The following is a 15,624-nucleotide window of genomic DNA, read 5'->3' as shown; positions in this document are numbered from 1 at the left end:
AATGATGCAATATCCCACACCGTTGTATGCCAATATTCTCTCTTTTATCCTGTCCTTTAAGTGGCCTTATTAACCTCAAAGTCTGAGCTCTGCCACAAATCACCAGGAAATGGTAAATTTTTTGGTCTGCCTGAAAGATGTTTCCTGCATTTCAGGCATTGGGGAGAATGAGAGGTGAGCTGGCCATTTTACCTGCTGATTGGCCACTTTCAGGGGCCATGGGCAGAAGTGAAAGCAGTACTTTCTCTTGCCCACTCAGAGTCCTGCTGCTGGAATAAGTTGCCTTTCACATCTTGGGATTTCCCTTGAACTACAGTGGTACCTCAGGTTACAGACGCTTCAGGTTACAGACTCCTCTAACCCAGAAATAGTACCTTGGGTTAAGAACTTTGCTTCAGGATGAGAACAGAAATTGTGTGGCAGCGGCGCTGTGGCAGCAGGAGGCCCCATTAGCTAAAGTGGTGCTTCAGGTTAAGAACAGTTTCAGGTTAAGAACGGACCTCCAGAACGAATTAAGTTCTTAACCCGAGGTACTGCTGTATACAATTGTGACACCGTTTTTTTTAATATATCCTGCACATGTGGGAAGTAAGGCAGTCATGTTCCCAATTGTTAGGGCTCCTGAACATTCGTTGTTAGCATAGATGCTAAAAAACTACTGGGCCAGCAGAAATAATGTGGGTTAGCCAGATCCGAGGAGGTGAATAAGGCAACGCTCAATGAGAGGTGCTGGGAAAGGCTGAGTGAGACAAGGTGGGGCCCATTGCAAATTGAGTTCTTACCTTGCTTAGACTTAAGAAACAGACTTCTGCAAGAAACAGAGGTCACGTCTTGCCCCTTGGCCTACTTTGTGTCCTGGGGGTTGGTGCATGGCTGATTGCTCTTTCTGCAGTCCCCCCAGTGGTTGCAAACCCTGACATCCTCGTCTGACCCTCCCAAGGGTCCCAGGCTCAGGACCTGTCATGGCCTTGATGCCTGAAACTGGCATGTTACTTGCCCAACACTACCCTGCTGCCAGCTGTGCTTAAACTGGTCTGCAAATGACTCTGTGCCTACGTGAGGGCTGACCACGGAGGGGCTGGATCACAGAGGCATCCCAGAATAAGATGAAGCTTTCCAATGTTCCAGTAGGACATCTCGCTTCTGTATCTCCGCTTTGGGGATGTGGGAGGTGTGAATTGGGTAATAGTGGGTAGCCTAAGACTCCTAGGGGAAATGTGCAAAAGCAGATGGGGGAGACCAGCCAGAGAGAGGCAAGGACTCAGGAATGAATCAGCTTGCCATCCCTCCTTAAGAGAAATGGTGCTGTGAAAGGGTTTGGGTGCTGGAAACCCAACTGGCTCACCAAGGGCTGGACTTGCTAGCTGTGTGGGGAAGAGTCAGGATATGGCTTTGTGTGAAGTTGGGAGCAAGTGGGTGAAGGCCCATAGCTCAGTGGTAGAGCAGCTGCCTTGCATGCAGAACGTTGCTGGTTCCATCTGCGGCAACTCCAGGTAGGGCTAAGAGAGAGCGCTGCCTGAAACCTTGGAGAGCCATTTCCAGACAGTACTGAGTTAGATGGAGCCATCGTCTGACACAGTTCAGGGTGGCTTCCTATGTAGCAGGAGGGTGCAGGAGCTCCTTGCCCTACCCGGAGATTCTCAACACTGACTGGTTAATTACATGAGCGATGGCGAGAAAATGTAATTGTGCTTCCCTCCAGTTACAACCCATTTGATGGACCAAATGAAAACCCCGAAGCAGAGCTGCCCCTCACAGCAGGAAAATACCTCTATGTGTACGGAGACATGGACGAAGATGGCTTCTATGAAGGTTTGTTGAGACTGGCAATTTCGTTATTTATTTATTTAGCTTTTGCTTTTGCCTCTCTTTAACCATCAACAAATTTGGGTGCAGGGAAGCATTCTGGGTTCCACTTGCTCCCCTTGCGATTATCCAGCATTCTGAACCATCCAGGGTGGCCCTATAAGTAGAGCAGTCTCAACTGCTGGAGACATCAGCCCACCAATGCATGGGGAGTTATGGAACTGAACGAGTGGGATGTGGCAGAGAGAGTGGGGTCAGTGAGGGTGCCCTTGTTCTCCCCTCATACAAATTCTAATTCTAACTGAATGGTGGGGGTAAAGGCTTTTATCAGATGGGGGCAGTGGTGGCTAATTTATTAGGGCAAAGGGGGCTTGGCCCCAGTGACCTCTGTCTGCCCTTATCCAGCCCCCAGTTGTCTGCCTTCTTACCTACAACCAGGCCATGACTGCCAGCTTCCTCCTCCCTAGTCTCATTGACGCCCTTGTAAAGCCCGGTAGCAGCAGGAAACAATGGAGCATGCCCTCCTTCATCGCCAGTATTATATAGACATTCAAACTAGGTTTATCCAACTCATCTTATATACATTTCCTGGGCATTCAGAACAACACAACATCTCCTTATTACTACAGGATGAGAGCCCAGAAGTCACATATTCATTCGCCAGATTTTGCACTACCATGATAGATATTCGACGAAGAATGGTCTATGCTACAATTCAATCCTAAACTGAAGGCCCATATTGTTAGATCTGCACTTCTGAAGCCACCCCATATAGCTGTGTTAAGCGATCTTTTAATTTTTCTTACAAATTTTTACTCACCCATTATCTATGCTTAATTAAGTATTCTATGTATATGTTTAAATCTATGTTTGGTTCTTGCTCCTATTTATTTAACAATTATTAGATTCATACTGTTATGCTATTTATTTAGATGTTTTGCTTATGCTGGTCTATGACCATAATAAAGTACTTGAACTTGAGGCTAAAGTAAAGCCCACTAGACAGGAAGGTAGAATTAGTTGACTCTGCCTATCCTTGGCTCTGGTTCCTTATACTGTTTGCTTCCTACCAGTCCTGATGGACAGCAGTCACTACTGGCTTAGGCTGGGCTGGGTAAGCAGTTCAACAGGGCTAGGGCAGGGATGGTGGTTGAAACTGGCTGCGTTTCTCCTTGGCCCATCTTTAAATGTGAATCCAGATGAGCAGTTGTGTCTTTTCTGTGTGTTTGCGCAACCTGCCTTCCACCTTTTTTCTCTTTCTCTTCTAGGTGAACTCCTAGATGGACAGAGAGGTCTTGTCCCTTCCAACTTTGTGGATTTTGTGCAGGACAATGAATCCCGTTTGTTGAGTGGGGTGGGCAGCGAACAGGACCAGAATTACATCAACCACACTGGTCACATGTTGGAAGGAGATGGCCTTTTGGAGATAAACCCTCCCAGCCACTTAGAGCCTGGCGTTGTCAATAACAGTGCAGGGACCCTGGATGTGAACATTGATGAAATCGGAGAAGACATTGTGCCTTATCCTAGAAAAATTACCCTTATCAAACAACTAGCCAAAAGTGTTATTGTGGGCTGGGAGCCTCCGGTCGTGCCACCTGGATGGGGAACCATTCATAGCTACAACGTCTTGGTAGACAAAGAAATACGGATGAGTGTGTCCTTGGGGAGCAGAACTAAAGCTCTCATAGAAAAACTTAACATTGCTACCTGCACGTATCGAATATCTATTCAAAGCATAACCAGTAGGGGCAATTCTGACGAGCTCCAGTGCACTTTGTTAGTTGGGAAGGATGTCATTGTGGCTCCTTCTCACCTTAAGGTGGACAACATCACCCAGATTTCCGCCGAGCTCACCTGGCTCCCGACCAACAGCAATTACAGTCACGTGATCTTCCTCAACGAAGAGGAATTCGATATTGTCAAGGCTGCCAGATACAAGTATCAGTTTTTTAACCTGAAGCCCAACATGGCCTACAAGGTGAAGGTATTGGCCAAGCCTCACCAAATGCCCTGGCAGCTCCCACTGGAGCAACGGGAAAAAAAGGAAGCCTTTGTAGAATTTTCGACATTGCCAGCAGGTTTGACTCTGTGTTGTGTTTTTTTTAGGATATTGCTTGCTGTTGTTTGTTAATTTATGCAGAGCCATCGGTGTACGTGAAAGCTTACAGATTGCAAGAGGGAAGGTCATTTCCTGAAGGATCTGGCATTCTAAGCTTTGACACAGAAGAAGCCAACGTGGGGTCTTCCAAATGCTGTTGAACTACAAATCCCATCATCCTCGACCAGCATGGTCAAGGACAATTGGATTTGTAGTCCAGGAACATCGGGGTGGGGCACAGCATTGACTTCTCCTGGAACATGTCAGTGTTTCAGTTGCACCTACTTAAAGGCTTCATTACGGACCCATGACCATTGAACACTGGAAGCAGGGGGTTGTCCTGAAGACTTTGGGGGCAAGATGAGTTTTGGGGAGACTGTCAAAGGAAAGAAGAGAGGTAGCCTCACACAGGTGCTCTGGGAGCTGAGGGAGAAATGGTGTATTACCATGAGTGTACAAGTACCTATCTGGGATGCGGGTGGCGCTGTGGGTTAAACCACAGAGCCCAGGACTTGCCGATCAGAAGCTCGGCAGTTCGAATCCCCACAATGGGGTGAGCTCCCGTTGCTCGGTCCCTGCTCCTGCCAACCTAGCAGTTCGAAAACACGTCAAAGTGCAAGTAGATAAATAGGTACCGCTCCAGTGGGAAGGTAAACGGCATTTCCGTGTGCTGCTTTGGTTTGCCAGAAGCGGCTTAGTCATGCTGGCCACATGACCCGGAAGCTGTACGCTGGCTCCCTTGGCCAATAAAGTGAGATGAGCGCCACAACCCCAGAGTCGGCCACAACTGGACCTAACCGTCCGGGGTCCCTTTACCTTTACATTTACAAGTACCTATGACCGCCTGGGCATGTACACCGAAAGAACATGGAATTTGGGACCTCTAACTTAGAGCTGCCATCTGCCTTTCCCTCCGTGAAGGGCCATAGTTCACTAGTAGTGCATCTGCTCTGTAGATAGAAGGTCCCAGATTCGATCTCTAGGTAGGGCTGGGAACATCCCCTACCTGAAACCTGGTGCCGATCAATGGTAAACAGCACTTATCTAGATGGACCAAAGGTCTGACTCGATATGAGGCAGTTTCCTATGTTCCTGTGCCATTGGGGCAGGATCAGTGAGCCAGCAAGAGAAGTAGCCAAGGTTTCAGGAGCTTGAATGCATAGTTTATTGCAGAAATGGGATAAGTACATCCACCACATTTAGATTGCACCATCAGTTATCCAAGCAAGCAAATGGACACATTCTAGCCAGATGAAAACACCTGGGGTGCAAAGCAAGGCCAGGGATGGGTGTGGCCTGGGGAGAACCCTGTGGGCCAAATAGAGAGGCCGGTGGGGGGCATATCTGGTTCCTGGGCCTAAGGTGCCCCACTCCTGGTCTGGATGGAGACATCCATGTTTCCCAAACAGGGTCAGCAGTACTTTTGAAGCTAAAAAAAAATAGTGGTCTTCTCAGATCGTAAAGTTCTGGATGCAGGTGTCTTAAATGGCACACCTTGAGAGTTTGAGCTCAGCAAGGCGGTCCACGTATAAAAGGGTCTTCAACCCTGTAGACCTGGCTTTGGGGAGGGCTTCATTCCCCAAAATGACACACGCCCTGTTTCCCAAGGGAAAGCTAAGCAGGATTCCTGGTATTACAGAGACCTGCTAGTACTTTTCCTCAACCCATAAGGATTTTGTTGCCTGGCAATAACAATTCAGAGATGTTTGGGACTGTTGTAGGACTGCCGGCACTGTGAATTGATTGTTACGGTGGAGGGGGCGGCCCTTTCCCTCCGAAAGCTTTTTAGCTTGTTCAGTTTAGCCAGGATGTTGCCAAATATGTGGCAGAACTCATGAAATATACATAACCTTAATAATCACAGGGATATTTTTAGGCTAGGCTTCCATCCAGCACACTGCTATTTATAGGGGATTGGTTTTAATTAGAGACGTAGCAAGTGTGCTATCATGATAACAGGTTTTCAGGGCCTTCAAACAGGGGGAGGTTTTTTTGCTTTTTGTTTTTGCTCAGCTGTTTTTAGCTGCATGGAGCCCAGGTTTTGGAACACACAGGCAGCCTGCCACTCCAAGATGCAAGGAATGGAAAGAAAGCAAAAGATCTTGCAGTCTAGCTGAAGCTTAGCGCTTAAGAAGAGCTCTGCTGAGTTAGGCCTCTGTTCTCTCTTATGAGGGGGTTATGTTCCAGGCCCCCACATGCATGAGCAAAAAAAAAGGTGTTACAGTAAGTGCCACACTTTTAACATTTGGGGAGGTGCCGGTACTGCGTACCCTTGAGTTACCCACCCCCAATAAATAAATAAAAACAGTGTTGCCACTCAACAGCTGTAGAGCAGAGTAGTGCAGCTTCAGCAAGAGCTCCCACACACCATTTGGAGTCATTGGAGTCTTTTTTCCCTGGACTTTTGACCCACTGACATCCTTTTTGGGCTCTGGGGAGGGTCTCCTTATGAGACACAAGTAATTTCTAGCTCTCTCCTGTCATTTCAGGTTAGAATTGAATTACTCATTTAACGGTGCCTTGCATGTATGCAGTCACACGCGAGTTGATCAGACGTAGATAAGGGAATGCCTATAAAAAAGATGCGGGTGGCGCTGTGGGTTAAACCACAAAGCCTAGGGCTTGCCGATCAGAAGGTTGGCGGTTCAAATCCCCGTGACGGGGTGAGCTCCCATTGCTCGGTCCCTGCTTCTGCCAACCTAGCAGTTCGAAAGCAAGTAGATAAATAGGTAGAGCTTTGGCGGGAAGGTAAACGGCGTTTCCGTGCACTCTTCTGGTTAGCCAGAAGCGGCTTAGTCATGCTGGCCACATGACCCAGAAGCTGTACGCCGGCTCCCTCGGCCAGTAAAGCGAGATGAGCGCCGCAACCCCAGAGTCGGTCATGACTGGACCTAATGGTCAGGGGTCCCTTTACCTTTACCTATAAAAAAGCTATGGTGTCAGGGGGAAATGTAGACAGAAATACACACCAGCCTTCTTTCCAGTGTGGTGTAGAAGAGAAGAAGAAGAATTTGGATTTGATATCCCGCTTTATCACTACCCCAAGCAGTCTCAAAGCGGCTCACAATCACCTTTCTCTTCCTCCCCCACAACAAACACTCTGTGAGGTGAGTGAGGCTGAGAGACTTCAGAGAAGTGTGACTAGCCCAAGGTCACCCAGCAGCTGCATGTGGAGGAGCGGGGAAGTGAACCCGGTTCACCAGATTACGAGTCTACCGCTCTTAACCACTACACCACACTGACTCTCTGTGTAGTGGTTAAGAGCAGTAGACTCGTAATCTGGGGAACCAGGTTCGTGTCTCTGCTCCTCCACATGCAGCTGCTGGGTGACCTTGGGCCAGTCACACTTCTCTGAAGTGTCTCAGCCCCACTCACCGCACAGAGTGTTTGTTGTGGGGGAGGAAGGGAAAGGAGAATGTTAGCCGCTTTGAGACTCCTTCGGGTAGTGATAAAGCGGGATATCAAATCCAAACTCTTCTTCTCTTCTTCCTGACCTGCTGGTTTTCTGTGTGCAAGGAGTTGGGCCAGTTTATGGAACACAGCTGATTCATGTCCTCCTCTGACAAACTTCTCTTGCAATTGCTGCGGACAGCACAAAAGACACTTGGTAGCCTCTGGCATGCTGTTTCCCCATCCACTTGTCCTAGCAGCCAATTAGCCAGGCAATTATTAATCTGGCACCGACTTTGCACACTGGGACCGCAGCAGGAAGTTGCCAGTGTGCTGTTTGCCTCAGCATTATTGGGTTCCCACATGGATTTCTGCAGCCCTCCTGCCTCCTGCAAGCTCTCTCTGGGATATTCTGAGACCCAGGGCGCGTAAATGATTTTCCAGACTTCCCTCCTCAGCATCAGTTTGCTGCTGCTGAAGTGGCTCCCCATTGTTGGGATGCAAAAGTGTTTGCTGTAATCCTTCCAAAAGCCATTTGCAAGGCTGGCCTCTGCCCTGTCCTATGCCCTGCAAGGACTCCTTGGCAGCAGTCTTGCTCTCAGCATCCTGGCCTTGGCTCTGGGTTCAGAATAGGGATGAGAGGCTTTCTACCCTTCCACTCCTTTTGGTGTTTTCTTGGGCCTGCATTCCGTCCTTCCTGAATTCTTTTCTAACTAGGAGGATTTCTGAAATTGCCATGAGGCAGATGGCTGTGTTGTATTGTTTTCAGCACCTGCAAAAACCCTTTTTCTTTAGCCAACCAAGAGGTGTAATTTTAGCATTTAATTTTATTTGCATGCATTTGTTTTAAAACAACTGGTTTTATTTATATTTTGATAGTTTTATGTCCTCTGCGTTTTTTAAATCAGACAACTAATCTTTAACATGTAATTTTACCGTGTGGATTTCTTTTGAAACACCTGAATTTTAAAGAATAACGACTAAGAGTAACCCTGGAATTAAAGCACGTGCATCTATGTGGTTTGCTAGAACTAGAGATGTCTGGGGAATTCAGTCTTTGCAAAATATGATGGGGACAGACCTGATGTCCACTTCTTGCATTGATGTGCATCCACATCACAGATTTAAATTGCATTAACGATCAATCGTTCTTCCTAGGGAACTCTGGGAATTATAGTTTGTAAGGGTGAAAGGAGAGCTCTCCTAACAATTCTCAGCACACTTAGCAAACTACATTTCCCAGGATTATTTTTAAAAATGGGGGGGGAGGACCCTGTACAGCACCTGTGATCCTCATATGAATGGCAGTATATAAACTTATTAAATAAATTATTAATAATAAAAAACCTAGATGTTTAAAGTGCTATAAAAGTGCTTTCATTATGCAGTGTGGACTAGTCATCCTTTGGAATGTTCTGACGCAGTTCTGAGCTAAAAACAACAGCGACATAAAACTAGGTTTGGTAATGCGTAATTTGAGAGACAGTGTGTAAGAAATCCATGTTTAGAAACATGTTTAACATGTGGCAAATTGTGTAGATTTTTTAAAAATTTTGTTTTTAAAATTATGGATTAAAAAATGGTAATGGGGTGGAGTAGACTAATGAGTGAACTTATGCCAAAATTGCCTGGCCCTGAGACAGTTTCCTCCGTCCCTCAATAAAATACTGAGATGACACATTTTGACATCTCCAGCCCCCTAACCAGGCATGTCCAACTCCCAAGAGGCTGCGATCTCTCACTAAAAAAGAAATCCACCCATTAGATTGACCTAAGTTGTTGAGCTTTTTGGGGGGAGGAAGACCCAAAGTTGTTGAGCGTTTTTGACAGAGAGAGGTGGATCAGGGTCATGGAATCGACTATGATTGACCAGTAGATCCGCGATTGACCAGTAGATCGTGATTGACCAGTTGGACATGCCTGCCTTAGACAATGAAAATTTAATAACAATATGCTTCTATCTGTAGGGCCTACGGAATTAAGTGACTGGTAGTAACTGAAGCGTGTTTTGAAATCTAGGTCCACCAGCTCCCCCTCAAGACATCAGAATTCAGGCTGGGCCGACGCCAGGAACGATCCTGGTTTCATGGAAGCCACCAATTCTCACAGCAACAGGGACCTCCAATGGCGCCAATGTAACCGGTTATGGAGTTTATGCAAAAGGCCAAAGGGTAGGTGGGATTTTCCACTTCGTTGGTGATGACCCACACGCCTTGATTCCCAGAGTGGGTTTAACTGTCCATTCTCCTCCCAGGGAACTCTGGGAATTGTAGCCCTGGGAAGGGAGTGGGGATCTCCTGACAACTCTCAGCAGTGATTTTTTTTCTGGGGGTACTCAATGGTACACAGTACCTGCACCATTTTTTTCTAGAGGAAAAAAAAGCATTTCTCAGCAGCCTCAACAAACAGTTCCCGTGATTCTTTGGGGGAGGAAGCCATGACTCTTTAGAGCGGCACGATACTGCTTTAAATGTATACTGCAGATGGGGCCCTTTTCTCCCCCTTTCTATGGGCTCATCCACAATGCCCCACAACAGCTACTCGCTGTGGGTTATAGTAAAGCAAACAGTCTAAATTTGCCAACGCCAAAATGATACTGAGCATCAGACAAACTTGGCACAATACGGAAATTTTACCCATGGAACGGCCATTTTCCATCCTTCCACTTTGATTCTCTTGCACCCTATCTGTATAACCTAGCAACTCCAAAATATAGATGTGCTTTTACCCTTGCAAGACTGAATGTATTACCCTTGGCGGTACTTGAGGGACGATTCCAACAGATTCCATGCAAAAAACGCTTATGTCCCTGCGGAGATGGCAGCACCAAATCAGTGGCGTATGCCCTCCTGGCTAGCACTCTTTATAAAGGTCTGAGGAATGAGATTATTATCCCTCTTTTATGGGCCATTCTGGGCCACCCTACCACTGCCACAGTGTCTTTTTCTCCTGGCAGATCAGGAGGAACAGATGACAGCAAAGGTTGCAAGGTTTTTAATTGCGGCAATCAGAATAAGGTCCACTATTTGACTGCTGATTTGGGACCCTAAACTGTGTTTTATATACTCAGCTTTCTATTTTGTTCTGTGTATACCACAATGTTCTTTTGTTGCTATGGCCGATGGCTGATGCAAATAAAGTTTTATTCATTCAATGCCACTTGCCCTGTGATTTCTAGACATGGGTCCGAAAGGTTTTTTCATTTTGTCCTGCCACTTTCCTTGGGAAAACCCACCACTTACTGCTGAATCAGAACAAACGTCTATCAAATGGACGTTAGCTGCGACTCAGCGGTAAACAGCGGCTTTTCCCAGGGAAAGCGGTGGAACAAAAGAAGAATCTCTCAGACCAGTGCGTTGAAATCACGGGACAAGCCTAAATGTGGCTGAGCCCTAGGTTAGGCAGCTGAAGGAAAGAAAACTTCATGTAAAAACCAAGAGTGTTTGTGTGTGCGTGCGTGCACTGAACTCAGTTCTTGTGCTAAAAACAAATTACATATGCAGTTGAAGTTGAGCATGTGTGATTAATTTGAAGTGTAATGTCTGCCATTCTGCCCCCCACCGAACCACTGTTTTGCACATGGATGCTGTTGGTGGAACTTTAGTTAGAGTTATTTGAGCAGAACCCATGGTCTGAACCTTTTGCAGAGTGGAAATGAATATGCTCCCCACCACAAGAAAAGGTTCCAAAAGGCGTTACTGCAAACAGTCTTAAACGAGTTGCAAAATATATGTTGCAAGACTATAAAGTAACACATTGCCCTTAAGCAAACTAGCAATGCAGTCCAGTCTTCTTTAAGCCCTTAATACAGTGGTACCTCGGGTTACAGATGCTTCAGGTTACATACGCTTCAGGTTACAGACGCTTCAGGTTACAGACTCTGCTAACCCAGAAGTAGCACCTTGGGTTAAGAACTTTGCTTCAGGATGAGAACAGAAATCATGCTGCGGCGGCGTGGCAGCAGTGGGAGGCCCCATTAGCTAAAGTGGTGCTTCAGGTTAAGAACAGTTTCAGGTTAAGAACAGACCTCTGGAACAAATTAAGTACGTAACCAGAGGTACCACTGTCCAAGAACTTTCCTTTCTCCAGTCCCAGAGAGAGATCCCACACAAACAGAATCGTTGAGCTAGTGCCTACTGAGAAAGTTTCTCAGGGATGGGTCATAACTTAGCATAAATGCTGAAATGGAAATCTCCAGCCTTATATCACCATAGTTAGCTAGAGTTAAACCTCTTGCCTAATGCAAAACTATACATAAGTTTTAAACTTCAACGCATACAAACATAACATTCTATGCATACCAAACTTATAACTTTAGCAGACCTCAGGGTCCTAGCAAAAAATATATATGTCAAAGTAGATGCTGTAAGCTAGAAGTCTGACCACCTCTGTCTCATATAGGGCTACTGTTCGGTCCTACTGGAGCGTGCTACTCGTCTTCTGTACTAGTTTGAGGGCGCTTCCTTCCTTTCCCATCCAGGCATGGCAGCAGAAGAACTTGGCTCCTTCTCAACTTGGCCTTTGTGTTTTATACATCCGATTAGGTGGCAGAAGTTATCTTTCCTATGGCTGAGAACACCGTCGTGGAGCTCATGAGAATCCGGAGCCTGGAAGCCAGGGAAGTTCTCGTCCGGACACTTTCTGTCCAAGGGGAATCGGTGGACTCGCTGGGCTCTGCCATTCCACCTGACCTACTGGTGCCTCCAACCCCTCACCCTCGGCCAGCTCCCAAATCTAAGCCATTACCAAGTGCCGGCATCCCAGATACCAAAGACGAACATTTGTGTCCGCATGTGAAAAGGGATGAGTCATGGGAGCAGGGCCGCGCGGCGTCTCCCATCCACGGACACACCCTGGAGCCTCCCAACTTCCACAGCCCACTCCAGGGGAGGAGGTCTCCTTCCCCAAACCGAATACTCCCTCAGCCACAAGGTGCGCCCGTCCCCAACACAGTCGCAAAGGCCATGGCCAGGGAGGCTGCTCAGCGCGTCGCAGCGGAGAGCAGCAGGGTGAGTAGAGCTTGCAGCATCTGACACCCAGAACTGCACAAAACTGGCAGCAAAACCTGATCTTGGGCCATTTCATACATACACTTCCTTCATGGATGCAGCATCCACAGGTGATTTTCATATGTGAATGGCCCTCTGTGGGTCTGGTCTACGCATGCAAGCAGAACAGCATAGCAGGGGTAGGCAACATGGTCCCTCTAGATCAACCTGTGGGTCCCCAGATGTTGTTGGACTACAACTTCCATCACCCCTAGCTAGCAAGGCCAGAGCTCATGGATGATGGGAGTTGTAGTCCAACAACATCTGGGGACCCACAGGTTGAGAACCGCTGCTCTAGATGCTGCTGAACTGATGGTTAGATGGCCCTTGGGGTCCCTTCCAACTCTATAATTCTACATGTGAAAGGTTCAATATGATCCTGCCTACCCATGGAAGTGAGGGACACGAGTGGCGCTGTGGTCTAAACCACTGAGCCTTGGGCTTGCTGATCGGAAGGTCGGTGGTTCGAATCCCCGCGATGCGGTGAGCTCCCATTGTTCGGTCCCAGCTCCTGCCCACCTAGCAGTTCGAAAGCACGTCAAAGTGCAAGTAGATTAATAGGTACCACTCCAGCAGGAAGGTAAACGGCATTTCTGTGCGCTGCTCTGGTTTCACCAGAAGCGGCTTAGTCATGCTGGCCACATGACCTGGAAAAACTGTCTGCGGACAAATGCCAGCTCCCTTGGCCTGTAAAGCAAGATGAGCACTGCAACCCCAGAGTCGTCCACGACTGGACTAACTGTCAAGGGTCCCTTTACCTTTACCCATGGAAGCAGAATGAGATAGGAGAGTAGGGGTAACCAATGTGGTCCCTGTCAGGTGTTGTTGGACTCCAACTCCTATCAGCCGCAACCAGCATGGGCAATGGTATACAGTGATGGGAGTCAAGAATCATCTAGAGGCCACCACATTGGATATTCCTCTGTAAGAGTTCTGATTGGCAGCTAGCTGTTGGGCACCCCACTCCAAGCACACGCATCCACTTACTTGGATGGAGCTGGGGGAGGAAGCTGGGAATATAGCCAATGAAGGAGAGAATATTTTTCTTTCTTTTTTTAACAATGATTTTGGTTGGTGGGCCTTGAGAGGGGAGCAAGCAGGTAAGCTTGGGGAACATGCTGTTGCTTTGAGGAACCTGGTAGTGCTATTAAAAACAGTGCTATCTACCTACTTTTCCCTGTGCCTTTTAAATCTGTAAATCAACAGATATAGCACACACCCAAAGTCCCCCAATGTCCTCACATGACACTGTAGGGCAGAGATGGAGAACCGATAGCCCTCCAACCATCGTTGTACTTCAGCTCCCATCAGCCCTAGCTAACATGTCCAATGATGAGAGTTGTAGTCCAGAAATGTCTGGAGGGCCATAATTTTCCCCATCCCTGATATTGGTTCCTGCCCTTAAACTTCCTACCAACTGGGGAAATGAGGAGCCCCAAAGCAATGTGAATGTGTTGAAGAATCATAGAACTGCAGTTGGAAGGGACCGTGAGGGTCATCTAGTCTAACCTCCTGCAATGCAGTAATCTTCTGCCCAGCATGGGGCTCGAACTATGATCCTGAGATTAAGAGTCTTATGCTCTACCAACTGAGCAACCAAGACTGTGCAGATTAAATGGGCTTGCCTTTCAGTGCAAACTGAATTGCCTTCCCCATCCCTACCACCAGAGCACACAGACCTCACATCCAATTTCCCCTCCATCCTTAGAGAGGAGCTCTTCCCTCACCACGTTCCCTGTTCTCGACTCCACAGCTGGAGAGAAGGAGCGTGTTCAGCGAAAGGAGCGGCGCTGCGCATTACGCAAACTCTGACGAAGAAGAAGATGGCTATGACTCGCCGCGTGTCAAGAGGAGAGGGGCTTCCGTCGATGATTTCTTAAAAGGCTCCGAGCTCGGGAAGCAGGTAACTGGTGCAACTGCAGGAGCTTGAGCGCCAGGCGTGAGCCATAGTCACGGCGTGAAGAAACTTGCTTGTTTGTTTGTGTGTGCTTTAAAACAAGTGCTAATATCCCCAGGATGGTGTAGTCTGCAGCTGGTATTGGAGAGTCCTTTGGTTTCGCAAATGCCTGCAGCCCTGGTGGTGGTGCTGAGGTTCTTGGGAGCTGCCCCACCTCAACCTCTTGAGGTTGGCCTTGATTTGAATTTTGAAAGTCGCATCTTGCTTTGTTCGCCCCTCTTTCTCCCTCTCCCCCCACCCCACCCCCCAACAGCCCCACTATTGCCATGGGGAGGAGTACCATACTGAGAGCAGCCGGGGCTCCGACTTGTCCGACATCATGGAAGAAGACGAGGAAGAGCTGTACTCAGAGATGCAGATGGAGGATGGAGGGAGGAGGCGAGTCAGTATAACATCGCATAACACTCTCAAGGTAAAAAGCAACTATGAGATGGGGAAATCCTCTATGCAAAGGATAGGATAGAGAAAGAAAGAGGAGCTGCTGACTTACTCAAGAGTAGGCTTGGATGGTCCAAAGCTTTCATGGACCAGCAGCATCTTCAAATGAAGAAGAAAGTGGTTGGAGATCCTAGGCCACCACGCTGTATACAAAAACAGCCAGAGACTTACCAACGGTTACCTCAAATCCTCACTAAGGAATCACGTTCTATATAATTTCAAATTTCTGCCCCTTATCAGCCCTGCTGCCCCAAGAAAAACCAGGCACACAGTCACACATATTCCTAGAATTACCTTGCTGGCAGGAACCAGGTACTTCAAAGCAGGCCAATCCCATCTCTCTGCACCCCTTCCAGTCTGCCACGTGCCAGGGAAATATTTTCTTCAGGCGTAGTTTGTATTCTTTTGCCTTGAACATCTAACAGAAAGCCAATTTCAAATAATGTTAAGCTTAAAAAGTTGGGTGCTCTTTAAAACAAGGAGCAGAGACATATGAAAACCAACACCTCTCCTACCTTGGAGCTCTCCCTGGTGCTGATTCTTCTGCCTTCCTGTTGGTAATTTATCTAGCATCTGGTAGGTACCAAAATGTTAATCCCCTTAAAACTGGGTATCACAGTGTAGATTTACAGGACTCAGTTTAGATAGGCACAGTGCTAAACAAGCAGATGACAATATCCTAGTTAATCACTGGGCATTTGTAGTCCTCTTCCCCCTTCAATGGAAAAGGAGCATTAATGTGCATTCTAGGAATTATTCTCAGCATGCAAATGCATGCTAGTAAGTTTCTGTTCTTAGAATCATAGAATCATAGAATCATAGAGTTGGAATAGACCACAAGGGCCATCGAGTCCAACCCCCTTCTTCATCTAGCTTCTTTTAAT

At 47.3% G+C, this 15,624-nt stretch overlaps 1 protein-coding gene across 14 annotated transcripts in view; it reads left to right on the top strand.

Moving 5' to 3' along the window:
- Positions 1–15,624, top strand: part of RIMBP2 (RIMS binding protein 2) — a 209,581-nt gene that overhangs the window by 158,589 nt on the left and 35,368 nt on the right. For 12 of the 14 annotated variants that reach the window (XM_081174663.1, XM_081174666.1, XM_081174656.1 and 9 more), the window contains 6 exons: positions 1,703–1,812; positions 3,075–3,887; positions 9,317–9,468; positions 11,842–12,306; positions 14,099–14,248; positions 14,556–14,714. In XM_081174663.1, the coding sequence (XP_081030789.1) occupies positions 1,703–1,812; positions 3,075–3,887; positions 9,317–9,468; positions 11,842–12,306; positions 14,099–14,248; positions 14,556–14,714 (1,849 nt within the window). The remainder of the gene's footprint in view (positions 1–1,702; positions 1,813–3,074; positions 3,888–9,316; positions 9,469–11,841; positions 12,307–14,098; positions 14,249–14,555; positions 14,715–15,624) is intronic. The other 2 variants (XM_081174655.1, XM_081174658.1) reach the window with 1 other exon arrangement.

This window comes from Podarcis bocagei, assembly GCF_964188305.1.
Source record: "Podarcis bocagei genome assembly, chromosome: 16".
In the NCBI taxonomy this organism is placed as follows: domain Eukaryota; kingdom Metazoa; phylum Chordata; class Lepidosauria; order Squamata; family Lacertidae; genus Podarcis; species Podarcis bocagei.
This window is presented reverse-complemented; position numbering and strand designations above follow the sequence as displayed.